This window comes from Perognathus longimembris, chromosome 7 (genome assembly GCF_023159225.1).
Source record: "Perognathus longimembris pacificus isolate PPM17 chromosome 7, ASM2315922v1, whole genome shotgun sequence".
Classification (NCBI taxonomy): Eukaryota; Metazoa; Chordata; class Mammalia; order Rodentia; family Heteromyidae; genus Perognathus; species Perognathus longimembris.
Window position 1 is genome coordinate 7,690,865 of NC_063167.1, and position 17,442 is coordinate 7,708,306.

The window sequence follows — 17,442 nt, forward strand, 5'->3', positions numbered from 1 at the left end:
CCACAAAATTCATTCAGAGAATGAAATTGAGCAGACAAATGAGAAATATGCGGTGATCACATGTGTAGATTTTCATGTTAGGAGCATTTATCACAGGGTTTTGCTTTTTCATTTTACCAAGGGAAGATGTACAAAATAGGACTTTGTAATGACTTTCTATGAGACTTCGGCATGTATTTCCAAGGAAATTTGTGGACTGTCCTACTTGTGTAGATAGAATTGTGTAGATAACTAGCTTCCTATCAGGAATGCTTAAAGCTCAGCTCCAAACTGAAAAGCCAAGGAAGTCTTGGCCAGTTAGGCTCATCTCTCCCTCCAAAAGGAGGCCTTTGTGCATCTTCATGTTCACAGCTCATTTTATTGGAGGGTTGCCAGGGCAGTCTAAGATGAAACGGGAAACAAAAAGGCATACCTTTCCCGGAAACTGCGTGTGTGTACTGGTTTGGATCTTCTAGACACCTTTTGTAGTGTCAAGTGCTTCTTCCATAGGCAGATGTTATATTAGTTAAGATCAGCTAACTCTGATAGTGTTGATTTCTGGCAACTGAAGCTCTTTTGTGTGCCCTAGGAAGAAAGGCAACAGGATTATTTCCTTTCCCCAGTACCACATGGCCTTTGGTAGGCACCCACTGTACCACTTAAGCCTTGTCCAGAGGGCTCATATATTTGTCTGCAACCAGCCTTTGGGCTGTGATCTTCTATATCTTCTCCTTTTCCAAAGAGTTAAAGAGATACTTGTTCTTGTGGTTTGCTCTGTCCAAGTATTTTCAAGTTATCGTAAAGAAACGCCAGAATTTCTAAGCTAGTGCAAGTGCATTATGAATATTCATTAGAATGTTGGCAACTGGGATTATATTAGAGATTCAGGGTATCTGATTATCCTATAGAAAGACAAATTCTTTCATTTTTATGACTGCGGAGCTAGAATCTTTTATATACATATATATCCTATCTAAGTTTGAAAAGCATTGTGGAGATGTTGACTTTGGGGTAGGTACCTGGTTTGGATCCCGGCCATACCATCTACTCACTCTGTTATTTAACTTCCTGTGCCTTTGTTTCCTCCTCTGTAAAACAGATATAATCAAATTTGTAACTCAGAAGGTTATAAGGATGAAATATATTTATTAGAGGCTAGTAAGCAGTATTGATATTTTTATTATTTCTATTATAAATGCTTTTATTGTTATACAAATGGACCTCACTCAATCCAATGCTTTCAGTATAGTTGCTGCATTTACCGTCTGAATGAACAGATGATTTGTCTGTGGGATAAAATATGTCATTAGATTTTTGAAGCTAATTCAGTGCTATTTCATTTTTCTTACTTGGAACTTGTTTTGGGACTTGCTTGTTTTGTTATTATTTTTTCCAGTCTGTAGTAGTTTTTAAAGCACTACTTATCTTATAAATAAATATATTATGTACTATTGTAATTGAGAAAGAATCTTGGACAATGAACTAAAGGAAAGTACTAGAGATGGGGCTGGGAATATGGCTTAGTGGTGGAGTGCTTGTATAGCATGCACGAAGCCCTGGGTTTGATTCCTCAGTATCACATAAACCGGGAAAAAAAAAGTACTAGAGGACTACTCTGAGTTCAGTCAGAAGAAATCCAACTTTTAAATACTCAAGAATTCCCACTACATCGTGCCCAAGGGGCATGTTCTCTAGAGGAAACTTTGTGTTCAGGTGTAAGTAGGGATGCAGCATATGAAATTGTGTCGCTTTATAAATGTAAACATGAGGTATATGAGGCTGAACACTTGTATATTTGAGTTGGTGTTATAATGGTACATATTCTGTGAAGAGGCAAGAATTCAAGGACTGTTGATGTTGTCCCTGAGACTTTTTGAGGCCTAAATGGGAAAAAGGAATAGTACTGTACTTTGCATACAATTGTAATTTATATTACTTTCTTGAAAGGCTCCATATACTCTCTGGGGATATACTTGTTTTCTCAGAGAAGCTAATTGTGATACCTGTTTATTTTTGTTGGACCAAGAATTTACTGTCTTACCAGTAATTCATGCAAATGGCTCTTGTTATTTGTAGGTATTGATGTTAAGAAAGGCCGAGGCCGATATATTGATACCTGTATGGTCATCTTTGCACCCCGTTACCTGTTAGATAACAAGTCATCTCACAAGCTCGCATTTGCACAAAGGGAATTTGCCAGGGGACAGGTAAGCAGTTTGGTTTTGAAGAATGGCCGGTGCTGACTTAGTATCAAAAGTAAGTTTTAATGTCATGACTCATCTGTCAGTTTTGAGCCAAGTACAGGTGCCTCACGCCTGTAATCGTAGCTACTCAGGAGGCTGAGATCTGAGGATTGCAGTTCAAAGCCAGCCCGGGCAGGAAATTCTGTTGAAACTCTTACCTCCAATTAACCACCAGAAAAATGGAAGTGGCACTGTGGCTCAATTGGTAGAGCACTAACCTTGAGCTGAAGAGCTCAGGGACAGCGTCCAGGCCTGGAGTTCAAGCCCCATGACTGACCAAAAATAAATAAATAAATAAAATAAAAGACTGTCAGTTTTATGATGTGAGTGACCCAAATAGTTTCTAACAGAGGGCAAGGCCCAGTGTTGGAACTCAGTGAACTTGCTGAGTATTGCTTTGCTGGTTAAAGCCAGTGGTTCTGTGTGTTTTAGGGAACAGCCAATCCTGAGGGTTACATTTCCACCCTTCCTGGTTCCAGTGTGGTGTTCCACTGGCCTCGAAATGACTATGATCAGCTATTATGTGTCAGATTGATGGATGTTCCCAATTGTATTTGGTCTGGAGGCTTTGAAGTCAACAAGAATAATTCCTTCCATATCAACATGAGGTAAGTTCAAGGCTCGACATAGTCTTGTTTGAAATGCAATAATATAAATAGCAAACTCATTCTGCTCTTTGTAAAGTAGGCAGAAGTATTTCTGGCTCAGATGATGTTCTTAGAGCTTGCAAAATCTAGAGAGGAGTGAGCACTTTTGATGGAATGAGTTAAAGGGGTTGTTAGCTGTTGGAACTGTTGAGTAACGTTCTGTGGTGTACAAGGGAATAAGTTCAAGGGGCAGCAATGTGCTCACATCATGCTTGCCTGCATCTCTGGAAATTCTGTCTGTGTTTAGATGGCAGCACAATTACACATACTTTTGTCTATTCTTAGCATTTGTACACTCTTCTCTAACTTGATGCTGTTAGTAAATTGTCTGGTTTTCATTGTCTTGCCAGTGACCCTCAGGTCCTTGTTAGAATAATTAAGTCAGCTAGCCAACAATGACTTAATCTTTCTTCCTATAGTTATGGAAGAGTAGATGAGGGGTTTCCTCAGCTTCCCAGTTTCAATATAACATCAGGTCTTCAGGGTGTCTTACAAAATCCTGTCTCACAAGATGACTATTTTAGATTGGTATAAAGGGATTAAAATAGGGAGAAATGAAAAAAAGAAAGAGAAACATTTCCTACTTCCCATCCAGGCAATGGGAGTCAGATTCCAAATGGCAGCTGTTATCTGTTGCCTCTATTCTTTCTGAGCTAGGGTATTGCTTGTGATCATGTCTTCTAGCAACACACAATCAAGACAGGGGCTGCTCATTATTCTAAAGTGCAAATTCTGGGCCTACTTGAATCATACGGACACAGGTGAACTTTAGGTCTTCCTTTTTTCTTGCCTTCTTTACCCATTTTACAGAGGTGCCAGGATTTTACCATTTCAAAGGAGAAGGCAGATTTACGATAGCAAGCCCCTTCTAGGTCTCCCAGGTTTGTACCTTAGTAAATAGAGGGACATATAACTGCTTTTTCAGTTGCTTTTTGGTTTCAGCTTTCTGAGTCTAGCCCTTTTATAATTATTAAAAAGAATTATTCTCTTCATCTACCTATCCTGCCTCATTACTTTAATCAAATATTATTATTTTTTTTTGTGTTTTTTTGTTTTTTTGGCCAGTCCTGGGCCTTGGACTCAGGGCCTGAGCACTGTCCCTGGCTTCTTCCCGCTCAAGGCTAGCACTCTGCCACTTGAGCCACAGCGCCGCTTCTGGCCGTTTTCTGTATATGTAGTGCTGGGGAATCGAACCTAGGGCCTCGTGTATCCGAGGCAGGCACTCTTGCCACTAAGCTATATCCCCAGCCCCTCAAATATTATTTTTAAAAAATGATTTAAAATTTTTTTTTTAGATTGGGGGTGTCTTGCTATGTTGTTCAGTTTGACCTTGAACTTTTAGGCTCAAGTGAGTCACCTGCCACAGCCTCACAACAGCTGGTATTATAGGTAATCCATCACTGTGCCTAGCTAAAAGAAACTCTTAATTATGCTAGAATATATTAAGTATACAATTCACTATTGTAAATATATTCACATCATTGTACAGATAATCTTCAGAATGCTTTAGTTTGCAGAAGTGCAACTCTGTACCCATTAAACAACTGCCCAGTCTTCTTGCCCCTGCATTTTCTGTTATGTCTCTATAGAAATTTGATTGCTTGGTGCCTCATGTAAGTGGAATTGCGACTGGCTTGTTTTATTTAGCATAATATTCTCGAGGTTCATCTGCACTGTAGTATGGGTCAGAATTTCTTTTCTATAAAAAGATGAATAATGTTCCATTGTATGTTTGTACCACAGTTTATTTGTTCATCTGTGGATGGACAGTCACAGTTATAAGCCACTATACCTGGCTTTATTCTCTTTGTTATAAAGGCAATGCTCAGAAGGATTACTATTTCCTAAGTCAGATAATGAGTACATTCCTTTTTGGACAATGTTACCCTTTCCTTTGCTCTCTCCCAGTTTTTTCCTCCTGTCTCTGACCACAAGTTGTATAGTTCATTTTCAACAGTGTCTAGCAAGTATTACTGCTCCATTTGTTCACCCATTGTCTCTCCATTTGTGTGTCCCCACTTGCCCCTGCAAAGACAGGTAAACAAAACAAAAAGAGAAAAATCCTCTTTCCATTTCCTGGAATTCATTTTGATAAGTATTATTTTATATGATCAGAGGGACAAGAGGCATTGTGCCTTTGTGTTCCTTCCTAAGAGTATCCTTATTTGGTCTCACTGTGTGTGAATGCCTAGAGTCCTGTATAATTCTCTCCCTCACATCACCACCCTTGAGTTGCTTAGTTCACTTTTATGTCCAGTACTTTTATGCCCCTTTACCATACTTTTTCACCCACTTTCCACTAATTCTGTGCCCTCTTCCCACCTTCCCTCAGATGTGCATGTGCATATAACATATATGAGGTAAAAGAATACAGAGGCATCTAAAAATGATAAGACAAATTAGGAAAAGGTCCTTTGTTTCTTTATCTTTGGGGTTCTTTTCAGTATGTGTATTATTTTATATACATATGAAGAGGTGCTTGGGTATTACAATTTGGTGCTTTTCTCCTAAGACTATCCTCTTTTGATCTCACTGTGTGTGGGTATCATAAATCCTGTTTACTTTGTCATATCTCATCTGCATATTAGGGAGAGCATGTGCTGGTTGTCTCTCTGATATTGGCTTACCTCTCTCAACATGATTTGTTCTAGTTCTATCCATTTCCCTGCGAATGTCATCATTTTATCCTTTCTAATGGCTGTGGTAAAATTCCATTGCATATATGTACCACATTTTTTTTTTATTCATTTGTAGTGGGTATCTGGGTTGTTTTCATATCTTGGCTATTTTGTAAAGTACAGCAATGAAGTGCAGGGTTCCTTGTCGTATCCTGATTCATGTTGCTTAGGGTAGATGCTTAGGGGTGGTATGCCTGGGTCCTAGGGTATGCCTATGTTTTTGTTTTTTGGTTTTTGAGGAACCTCCAGACTGCTTTCCAGAGTGGTTGTATTAGTTTACATTCCCACCAGCAGTGCAGTAGGGTTCCTCTTTCTCCCCATCCCCATCATCATTTGTTGTCTGAATTCAGAATATTGGTCATTCTGACTGGGGTAAGGTGGTATCTCAGGGTTGTTTTTATTTGAATTTCCTTTATGGCCAGGGATGATGCACATTTCCTCATGTATTTCTTTGCCATTCTTACCTCTTCTTCTTAGAAGTCACTCTTTAGCTCCCTTGCCCACTTAGTGATTGGTTTATTAGATTTGGGAGGGATTCGTTTCTGAGCTCCTTATATAATGTTTATTAGGCCTTTGTCTGATATATTGCTGGTAAATAATCTTTTCCCAATTGGTTGGCTGGCTTCCTAGTTTAGTAGCTATGTCTTTAGCTGTGCAGAAACTTTATTTCAATGCAGTTCCATTTTCTGACTCTCTCGCCAATCTGTTTTGCCCTGTGACTCTATTCAGGAAGTACCTGCCTGTGCCTTTAAGTTGTAGTGTCTCTCCTACTTGCAGTAGTTTCAGAGTTTCAGGTCTGATGTTGAGTTCTTTAATCCATTTTGAGTTGATGTTAGTGAATGATGACAGGCTGAGATCCACTTTTAGTTTTCTGCATGTGGCTGCCCAGTCTTCCCAGCACCAGTAGTTAAAGTGGCTATGTTTTTGCCACTGTATGTCTATGGCTCCTTTGTCAACTGTCAGCTGACAGTAAGTATGTAGTTTTATTTCTGGATCTTCTAATCTGTTCCATTGATCTTTGGGTATATTTTTGTGCCAAAAGCAAGTTGTTTTTGTTATTATGGCTCCGTAATAGAGCTTGAAATCTGGTATTGCAATACCATTTGCATTACTTCTTTTGCCTAGAATTGCTTTGGCTATTCTAGGTCTTTTGTTGTTCCATATGAATTTTTGAATTTTTTCCCTATTTCAGTAAAGAATGTCATTGGGATTTTGATAAGGATTTCATTGAATTTATATATCTTCCCCCCCCCCACCCCAGTCCTGGGGCTTGGACTCAGGGCCTGAGCACTGTCCTTGGCTTCTTTTTTACTTCAGGCTAGCACTCTACCACTTGAGCCACAGTACCTACTTCTGGCTTTTTCTGTGTATGTGGTGCTAAGGAATCGAACCCAGGGCTTCATACACATTAGGTGAGCACTCCACCACTAAGCCACATTCCCATCCCTGAATTAGTATATCATTTTTGGCAGTATGGCCATTTTTACATTATCGATTCTACCTATCCATGAACATGGAAGGTCTTTCCATTTCCTGGTGTCCTCTTTGATTTCTTTCTTTAGATTTTTATAGTTTTATTAAGTAGATCCTTTACATCTTTGGTTAGATTAATTCCTAGATATTTTGTTCTTTTGAGGCTATTGAAAATGGGATTGTTTTCATGATTTCCCCTTCTGCTTGTACATTGTTGGTAAACAGAAAGGCTACTGTTTTTTGTGGGTTAATTTTGTATCCTTCTACTTTGCCGAAGTGGTTCTAGGAGTTTGAGAGTGAAAATTTTGGGGTCGTTTAGGTATAAGATCATGTCATCTGTAAATAAAGATTGTTTAAAGGGGTATGATCTCCCTGATATATGACTGTTAACAAAGGGAGACGGAGAGACAGTAGAGACCAAGTCTGTGAATACTGTATATGTTCTTGATACATTGTATATTGTATATATGTCTACCTGACCTAGAGAAGGGATAGAAAAACAGGACGTAAGATATCACAAGAAATGTACACACTGCCCTACTATGTAACTGTACCCTTTTTGCACAACACCTTGTCAAAAAATTTGTGTTCAATTAATAAACAAATAAATAAAAAAAAGATTGTTTAATTTTTTCTTTCCTTATGTATATCCATTTAGTGTCCTTTTCTTGCCTGATTGCTCTGGCTAAGGATTCCAGAACTACATTGACGAGTGTGGGCATCCTTGCCTTGTTCTTTATTTTAGGGGAAATGGTTTTACATTCCTTTTTTCTTCCCTCCCCCCCTTTTTTTTGTCCAGTCCTGGTGCTTGGAACTCAGGTCCTGAGCACTGTCTCTGGCTTCTTTTTGCTCAAGGCTAGCACTCTGCCACTTGAGCCACAGTGCCACTTCTGGCTTTTTCTATGTATGTGATGCTGGGGAATCGAACCCAGGGCTTCATGTATATGAGGCAAGCACTCTACCACTAGGCCATATTCCCAGCCCGGGGAAATGGCTTTAGTTTTTCCTCATTTAATATGATATTAGCTGTTGGTATGTTATATATGGCTTTTATTGTTTTAAAGAATGTTCCTTCTCTTCCTAGTTTCTCCAGAACTTTTAACATGAACGGATGTTGTATTTTTTTGAAGGCTTTTTCTGTGCATATTCAAATGATCATTTGGTTCTTGACCTGGGCTCTGTTAATGTGGTGAATTACATTTATTGATTTGCTTATGTTAAACCAGCCTTGCATCTGTGGAATGAAGCTTACTTGGTCATAATGTCATTGTCATAATGGTCATAATGTGTTATTTAAAAAAATTTGTTTCTGAATTCTGTTGGCGAATATTTTATTGAGTAGCTTTGCATCTGTGTTCATCAGAGAGATTCGTCTGTAGTTCTCTTTTTTTGTTTTATCCTTACCCGGTTTGGGGATGAGTATGATATTGGCTTCATAGAATGAGTTTGGGTTTGCTCCCTCTGCTTCTATTTCATGGAAAAGCTTAAGGAGTATTGATATTAGTTCCTCATTAAGAGTCTTATAGAATTCCGGGGTAAATCCATCTGGGCTTGGGCTTTTCCTTATTGGAAGACTATGATTACTTCCTGTATCTCACTGGATGTTATTTGTTTGTTTAGTTGATGTATATCTTCTTGGTTCAGTTTGGGCAATTTCTGTGTCTCTAGAAATTCGTCCTTTTCTGCTAGGTTTTCCTTCTTTAGTGACTATAGATTTTGGATATCGTTGTTTATGATCATTAGGATGTTTGTTGTAATTTTTTCTGCGGCATCACCGATTTGAGTCTTCTCTCTTCTTTTTTTCATTAATCTTGCAAGAGCTCTGTCAATTTTATTATTTTTTAAGCCAGCTTTTTGTTTCATTAATTTTATAGTTAAAAAATTGATCTCATTGATTTCTGCCCTAATCTTTGTATTTCTCTCCAACTAGTAGCTTTAGATTTAATTTTTTTCTTGCTTTTCTAGCAGTTTCAATTGCATCATGAGATTATTTACTTGAGCTGCTTCTGTTTTCTGAATGTGTATGCTAAAGGCTATGAATTTGCCCCTCAGCACTGCTTTTGCTGTGTTCTAGAGTTTCTGATGTGATGTATATCCATTTTCATTGAATTGTAGGAACTTTCTCATTTCTTCTCTAATTTGTTCTGTGACCCAAGTGTTATTCAATAATGTGGTGTTCAGCCTCCATGTATATGAGCAATTTCTGCAGTATGCTTTGTTGTTAAGAACTAGTTTGATTCCACTGTGGTTGGATAGAATACAGGAGATTATGTCAATCCTCTTGTATTTGCTTAAGTTCTTTGTGTGAGCTATGATATGATCTATTTTGTAGAATATTCCATGGTCTGATGAGAAGAATGTGAATTGTGTTGCTATAGGGTGGAAAACTCTGTAGATAGTCGATTTGGGTTATGATTTTCATTTAATTCAGAGGCTTCTTTGCTTTGTTTGGTTGACCTGTCCTTTGGTGAGAGTGGGGTATTAAGAGTCATGGATTTAGACCAGCTTTTTGCTTAATTGTAGAGGGAAATGTCTTAGACTTTTCTGCCTAGGATAGCTTCTAACAACAATCCTCAGGGGCTCGGAATATGGCCTAGTGGTAGAGTGGTTGCCTTGTATACATGAAGCCCTGGGTTTGCTTCCTTAGCACCACATATATAGAAAAAGCCAGAAGTGGCACTGTGGCTCAAGTGGTAGAGTGCTAGCCTTAAGCAAAAAGAAACCAAAGATAGTACTCAGACTCTGGGTTCAAGCCCCAGAACTGCCCCCCCAAAACAAAAACAAACAAACAAAACCCAAACCCAACAATCCTCATATTTCAGTTTCCTGAGTAGCTAGGATCATAGGAATGAGCTACTGGTGCCAGCTAAATGTATATTTATGTCTTAGTTTTGCCATAGATAAGGAGTTGTTTTTTTTTTAACATAGCTTTCATAGAATGAATGAATGTCTAAAATGCCCTTTATAGCACTTCTCACTGTTCTTGATCTAGGTCCAGTCTTGGGTAATTTTCTTATGCGGCCAACACATTCTTTATTCTCTTTAACGCAGTCTCACTTCTCCCTGTTTATTTTTATTGACAGTGACATTTTTGAAAGCTCCAGCTTCTTATAAAATGCCAAGTGTTCTCCATTTGGATGATAGTTTTCTCCATGTGAATTTGGGCGATATGCTTTTGGTAGTAATATAATTTCATCACAGCAAGTAGCCTATGGTATGGTGGCCCAGTGTCAGGATTAAGTTTGATCATCACTCAGTTAAGGCAGGACTTCCAGGCCTTTATTGTAAAGTTATCTTTCCTTCTTTGTAAAGAATAATTCACGGGGAGATCATTTATGACTGAATTTTAAATCTTTGACTCAGTAGTTTAATGGTTCTTACCACATGTCCATTGTTATATTGGTGGATGCAAAATGGTAATTTTCAAATTTTCTCATTCTTTTGCAAAGGTAAGCTTTCTCTTTCTTTGTTTTGTTTACCCTGGGTTTTTCCTTCACAGTTCTTTGTAGAAGGATATCAGTTAATAAATGTTGAAGGGACAGGAAATCACCATCCTGCTATTAGTTTCCAGTTTCACAGTGTGTTAAAGGAACATGTAGTAGGCTGGAGATCCCATGGTATTGATTGGGGCACACACAGTATTGTGATTATGCAAGGCAAAGGGAAAAAACAGATTGCACTTGTTTCTTCCTTGTAACATCGCCTCCTTTGCCTCCGTGTTCTACAGGGATACTCTGGGAAAGTGCTTCTTCCTGCGAGTGGAAATCACCCTGAAAGGAGCTACGTATAGGATCTCTTTTAGTGACACTGACCAGTTACCCCCACCTTTCCGCATCGACAACTTTTCTAAGGTACCGGATGTCATCAAGAGCCGGTGGACGGTGGACTGCTGCCTGTGTGAGAGGGTGGGGTAATGGGGTAATACACTCGAAGGAAGCTATAGATGGGTAGGCTGTCTATAGCCTGGAATCCTGACTGTTAGAATGTGTGTCCTCATGGTTATTTTGATGGTTGGGCAGCCTTGTCCCAGAAAAAGGCACTTTTTTTTTTTTTTGGCCAGTCCTGGGCTTGGACTCAGGGCCTGAGCACTGTTCCTGGCTTCTTTTTGCTCAAGGCTAGCACTCTGCCACTTGAGCCACAGCGCCACTTCTGGCCGTTTTCTGTATATGTGGTGCTGGGGAATTGAACCCAGGGCCTCATGTATACAAGGCAGGCACTCTTGCCATTAGGCCATATCCCCAGCCCCAAAGGAACTTTTTATCTTAATAATTTGACTAGAGACTTTGGTTCATATGCTGTCCTCTTTAATTTCAGCGTAAGAGGTAGAGAAAGGAATCAAATTGTCCAGTGACAATGGGAATGACCAGAGCTTGTGTTGGTTAGTTACAGTGAGAGTTTGTATAATTCTCTAAAGTAAAGCACAAAGGAAAATCATTCGATTCTTTTGGGGGGGGGGGGGGACTATTTGTTTGTTTGTTTTGTGCTGGTCCTGAAGTTTGAAATCATGATCTAGATGTTATCCTTTAGTTGTTTGCACAAAGCTAGAGCTCTACCAATTGAGCCACAGCTCCACTTCTGGCTTTTTGGTAGTTAATTGGGGATAAGAGTCTCATGGACTTTCCTGTTTGGGATAACTTTGAACCACACTCCTCAGACCTCAGCCTCTTGGGTAGCTAGGATTGCATATATAAGCCATTGGCACCTGGTTTAAATTCTACTTTGAATTGCTCCTTCAAATAACTGTGTGCCTTATCACATGTGGCTTTCTATAGCCAGATTTCTGATCCTTATTCCTTTCTGTACTTGAAGTATGTCACGGGAACTAGGGTAAAGAAAAAAAAGCAGCCAATGGAAAGATTGAGCTGTTTCCCTGAGATATTTGGGCTGAAGTTGTTGCTGCTGCTCCTTATTTTTGTAGTGATATGAGAGACTGAATTTTGGGATGTGGACTTGCTGGGCACTCTTCTACTTGAGTCATGCCCACAGTCCGTTTGCTTTTTTAGTTGGGTTTTAGATGTGGTCTCACACTTTTACCTGGCTGGGTTTTGACTGTGATCCTCCTACCTTAGTCCCCTGAGTAGCCACCAGGTGTAGTTTTTTTATGAGTCTAGTTAACTTTTGCATTGGCTGGCCTCAGAATACACTTCTTGCAATCCCTTCCTCACGAGTAGTTGGAAATATAGGTGTAAAAATCTTTTGTAGCCTGTAATCTCAGCTGCTTGAAAGATGGAGATAAAAAGATTGCAGTCCAAAGTAGGTCTAGGCAAAAGCATGAGACCTTATCTGAACAAGAAATTAAAATGAAATGGTCTGGAGGAATAGCTAAATTCAAACCCCAGTGCAACCCCCCCCCCCACCTTTATAAAAAGAACCAATAAAAGGAGAACATTTGAAAAGGTGAGATAGGGACCTCACTGGGGGTTATTCCCTGTGTAGGATTCATTTAAGAAGGACTAGAGGCGGAACTTCAGATGCCTGACTCACTTTTCAGTGATACCAAACATTCTGAATCAGTGTCCCTTTGTCCTCTGTCTTTATTGTGTTAGGTCCCAGTGGTGTTCACTCAGCATGGCGTAGTGGAACCCAGGCTTCGGACTGAAGTTAAGCCCATGACATCGCTGGATTATGCCTGGGATGAGCCCACTCTGCCAGCCTTCATCACGTTGACTGTGAAGGGGGCCGGCTCTTCAGAGATCAGCTGCAACATGAATGATTTCCAGGATAACCGACAGCTCTATTATGAAAATTTCATTTACATTGCTGCTACATACACATTTTCAGGGTAATTCAAAATTAAATTACTGTTCATATAAAGCACAAGGTTCTGATTTCTAATGGGTTTTATATTTCTTAAAATGTTTTCTCAAGAAACAAGAGTATGGAGGACGATTTCTTCATTGTTTATCAAATCCTAAGCTCTGAGTTTAGCTTGCAAGGTTATTTGGTCGAAATCCTTGGTTTTTGGCTAGCTTAAAATTTATCCAAAAGCCAGGTGCCAGTGGTTCACACCTGTAATCCTAGCTACTCAGGAGTTTGGGATCTGAGGATCGAGGTTCAAAGCCACCTAGGCAGGAAAGTCTGTGAGACTTTTATCTCCAATTAACTACCTGTGGCTCAGGTGGTAGAGCACTAGCCTTGAGCTGAAGAGCTCAGGGACAAAACTCAGGCCCAGAGTTCAAGCCCCATGACTGACAACTCCCCCCCCGCCCCCGCCCTGAAAAAAAAAATAAAAGAGGCAAGACTCTCATTTTAGAGGGTTCTCTCCCCTCTCCTAAATCCATCTTCATTCTTAACAACTCCTAGGAGGTCATTCCTGTATCTTAAAATCATTTTGAGTTTGGGATTATTTTGTGTGCATTTCTCTTTCCTTCGTTCCTGACATTGCATATATTTCTTAAACATTCTTTCTCCTGTTTATTAGTCTGTTTTGCCACTTTTCTCATTTGAAACCACCTAATCTTCACTATAATCATTGGGCATGGTCCTTCAACCCCCCTCCTCCCTTGAGAATACTCCTCAAGCAGATACTTAGGGTCTTTTTTTAACTTTAAATTTTATTGTAAAGGTGATGGATGTACAGAGGGGGCTACAGTTACATAAGTAAGGTCATGACTACATTTCTTTTTGAACAGTGTTACCCTCCTCCCTCATCTCCCACTTTTTCCCCTCCCAGCCTCCCTCCTCCCCCAGAAACTAAGGATCTTTGTAGTCATCTACAGACAACTATAGAAGTAAATTCACAGAAATTCCAGTGGCAGTGTAACTAGTCTTCACTGTTGTTTGAATATTTATATTAAAGTAAAGAATATCAAGTTCATTTTAGTGCTCTTATAAGCTTGGTACATACAAAATTCAAAATACTGTGTTTTTAAAAATCAGCAACATAACTCTGCTTGCTGCTTCTGTGTTGAAGTGGGAAGAGCCAAATCTTCATCATTATAAATGTGAATCACTTGATGAACATGACCATGAGTGTCATCGTCTTTTCTAAATGTCTTGAGTAATTTTTTTGTGGCAATGAGATGCTCATCTCTTATTTTGGCCTAGCCAGCCGAATCATCTCCTCACCTTCTTATTCCCCTTCTCTGCTTGGAGGAGAGTTGTCACTGCCAGTGGTGGCATTTGCAGCCAGCTGGCCTTTCCCTTGTCTTCCACAGTTCCCACTGGTAATTAATGTTGGGGCAGTAGCATTTTTCATGTTATGATTGTTCCAATGCCTGGTAGTTTGTTTTTAAAGATTATGGTACTTAACAGTGTGATGTGCTTACAGTTAATCCCTAAAAAGCCACTTGTAAGTCTGGTTGCTAACCACGTTTGTTTGTTCCTGTCTGTATGTGCCAGCAGTTACTCAGCTCTTTAACTAAAAGATTCCCATGACAGATTTAGTTTATTTTTCATATGGACTCTTACATTAACCAAGCTGGCCTCAAACTTCAATCCCATCTCTACTTCCTGAGTAGCTGGTAATACAGTGGTGTATCACCACACTCAACCTCATTTCTTCTTCTTTTTTTTTTTCTTGATTAACATATATCTGCTTTACATTTCTTGTTTGTTTTTATTTATGTTTTTTGCCAGTCCTGGGGTGAACTCAGGGCCTGAGCACTGTCCCTGGCTTCTTTTTGTTCAAGGCTAGCACTCTTACCACTTGAGCCACAGCACCACTTCTGGCTTCTTCTGTATATGTGGTGCTGAGGAATCAAACCCAGGGCTTCATGTATACGAGGCGAGCACTTTACCACTAGGCCATAGTTCCAGCCCTGTTTTACATTTCTTAATAGCTGATTATGTTGAACATCTTTTCATGTGCTTGTAAGTCATTTTTGTATCTTCTATGGAAAAATGTCTATTGACAGTTGAAGTATAAGAGTTTGTTATGTAATCTATTACCAGATTATTTGTAAATAGTTATATATGACATCTTATACATGGTTTGCATGTAGTTTTGTTGTGTGAATCGTCTAACTTCTTTTTTTTTTTTCCCCAGTCATGGGGTTTGAACTCAGGGCCTGAGCACTGTCCCTGGCTTCTTTTTGCTCAAGGCTAGCACTCTGCCACTTGAGCCACAGCGCCACTTCTGGCCATTTTCTGTATATGTGGTGCTGGGGAATCGAACCCAGGGCTTCATGTATACGAGGCGAGCGCTCTTGCCACTAGGCCATATTCCCAGCCCGTCGTCTAACTTCTTGATGGTATTATTTGAAGAAAAAATTTTATTTTGATGAAATCTAATTTATCTAACCTGGTTTTCTTTTGGTGGCCTAGGCTTTTGTTCTTATGAAAACAATTTTTTTTTTCTTTTTGCAGCACTGGGGTTTGAACTCAAGGCCTCATACTTGCTAAGCTGGTGCTTTACCACTTGAACACCACCTCTAGTCCTGTTTTCAAGATGAAATTTAGTGAACTTTTCATTAGATTTCTTTCACTCTCACCCTCCCAAGTATCTAGGGTTATAGGTGTAAGACTTAGCACCTGGCTATAAGTCTCATTTTTAATTAAACTGATCAATACTTTTTGTCATTATAAGGGAAAGTGATTAACAAAAATTTCACCCAAACATTCTAAAATATAGCTAGGCTGCAACATTCATAGGGTTTAAGATTTTTAAGCCACTGAGGAACACAACAGGATTGAATTGGAGGAAGATGATTTCTTTTCATCCTAAAAGGACTTCTGATTTCCTGCCAAGACTAACGGATGCAATAATGCTGATTTTCTGATAGAGCAGAGCTCTGGTCCCTTGGGATGTCTGCCTTTATTTTAGATTTTTTTGTTTGTATTTAGTGGGGGCTTTAAATATATTTTAGTCATTCTTTTATAACTGAATTTTAATCCAATAAAGAAATGTTCTATCCTGTAAATTTTTATTTTTTCCCCCTCCTGAGACATACTCTTTTTATGTAGCCCAAGTTTGCCTCAAACTTGAAATCCTCCTGTTTCAGCCTTCTGAGTGCTGAGACTACAGGTGTTTGCCAAAATCTTTCTTCCTTAATAGATTTTGTGCTCTTGTTTAAAACTATTGCTTTCTTTTTTTTGTTGCCAGTCCTGGGCCTTGAACTCAGGACCTGGGCACAGTCCTTGAGCTTCTTTTGCTCAAGGCTAGCCACTCTACCACTTGAGCTACAGGGCCACTTCTAGCCTTTTCTGTTTATGTGGTATTGAGGAATTGAGCCCAGGGCTTCATGAATGCTGGGCAAGCACTGTACCACCAAGCCATATTCCCAGTACTAGAACTATTTCTTTCTAGGTGTGTTTGTGTATGTATGTGTGTGTGTGTGTGTGTGTACACACACTCATTTATTTAATCTTAGTTTGCAGGAGGGAAAGGGAAGGCCTGTAGCTTCTAATAAGGCCGTCACTTGTGCAGAGCTCGTCTTAGATGTCTCACCAAAGACACAAAGAGTCATTTTGAAGAAGAAGGTAAGAATCCAGAATGTCTGACGATTGAGGAAATGGAAATCTGGGTGGGCTTTGCTTAAGGCACAGGGCAGGCATGGAGCACACACAGGGCACAGGCAGAAGGCTCTGGCTCTCTGTCTCTGCTGTGTCCCAATACCTGGTATAGGCAGGCCAAGCTTATTTATCCTTAGTGTCCTTTTTGGAGGAGTTAATTCTTGAATTTGTGATTTGTGTTTTCAGTTACTTTCTTCTTTATGCTTCCCTATCTTCCAAACAGAATTAAACAAAAATATCACATAGGCACAATTTCCCCTTTAGTAGATCAGTGTTAAAAAAAAAAAGAAAAAAGAAAGTTGTAGCTTGACATTCTTTTCTGGTGAATGTTTCTGCTAAAAGACTTTCAATTTGGAGAGGAAGGCAATGAAATTTTGGCTAGGAAGCTCTTTCATAAATAGTTGGAAGTGGAAGATGGCAGTGGATGGGGAACACAGGAACAGAATCTGCTTTCAGGAGAGGAAGACTCCTGGTGCATCACCTGAAGGCTCTCATCCTGTGGGATGTGTTCCTGAAGCTTGTGCATAATTCAAATCACAAAATCCAAAAGAACCCTGGTGAATGTGTCTGTTACCCTGAAGTGACACCACACTCGGAGATAGCCTTGCTCGTTACAGTTGGTTGGGCTTCTTTTATCCTCCTCGACACATTCCTACACATTCCTAACTGCGTGCACGGCCCTGTGGGCACCAGTCTTCCTTGTCCTGTCTGAAGCATTGAGGACTAAATTGTTAGGGAAGTGGAGATAGAAGGAGAAGTTACCTAATGGTAATTTGTTCATGGTCCCTCAGCTTGTGAACTCTGTTGCTGGGTCTCATTTTGACATTTCTACTTGTTTACACATAGAGTGCAGGATGTAGCTCAGTGGTAGAGTGCTGCCTAGCACACGTGAGGCCTTGGGTTTGATCCGCAGCTCTGTAAGAATAGCAACGAAAAAGGAATATAAAATGCCAGAGCAGCACATGGATA

The 17,442-nt window shown here is 39.7% G+C and overlaps 1 protein-coding gene across 6 annotated transcripts in view; it reads left to right on the forward strand.

Moving 5' to 3' along the window:
• The window catches only part of Vps13d (vacuolar protein sorting 13 homolog D), a 234,902-nt gene that overhangs the window by 118,737 nt on the left and 98,723 nt on the right, over positions 1-17,442 (forward strand). For all 6 annotated transcript variants that reach the window (XM_048350254.1, XM_048350255.1, XM_048350256.1 and 3 more), the window contains 5 exons: positions 2,056-2,186; positions 2,655-2,830; positions 10,748-10,871; positions 12,567-12,802; positions 16,332-16,440. In XM_048350254.1, the coding sequence (XP_048206211.1) occupies positions 2,056-2,186; positions 2,655-2,830; positions 10,748-10,871; positions 12,567-12,802; positions 16,332-16,440 (776 nt within the window). The remainder of the gene's footprint in view (positions 1-2,055; positions 2,187-2,654; positions 2,831-10,747; positions 10,872-12,566; positions 12,803-16,331; positions 16,441-17,442) is intronic.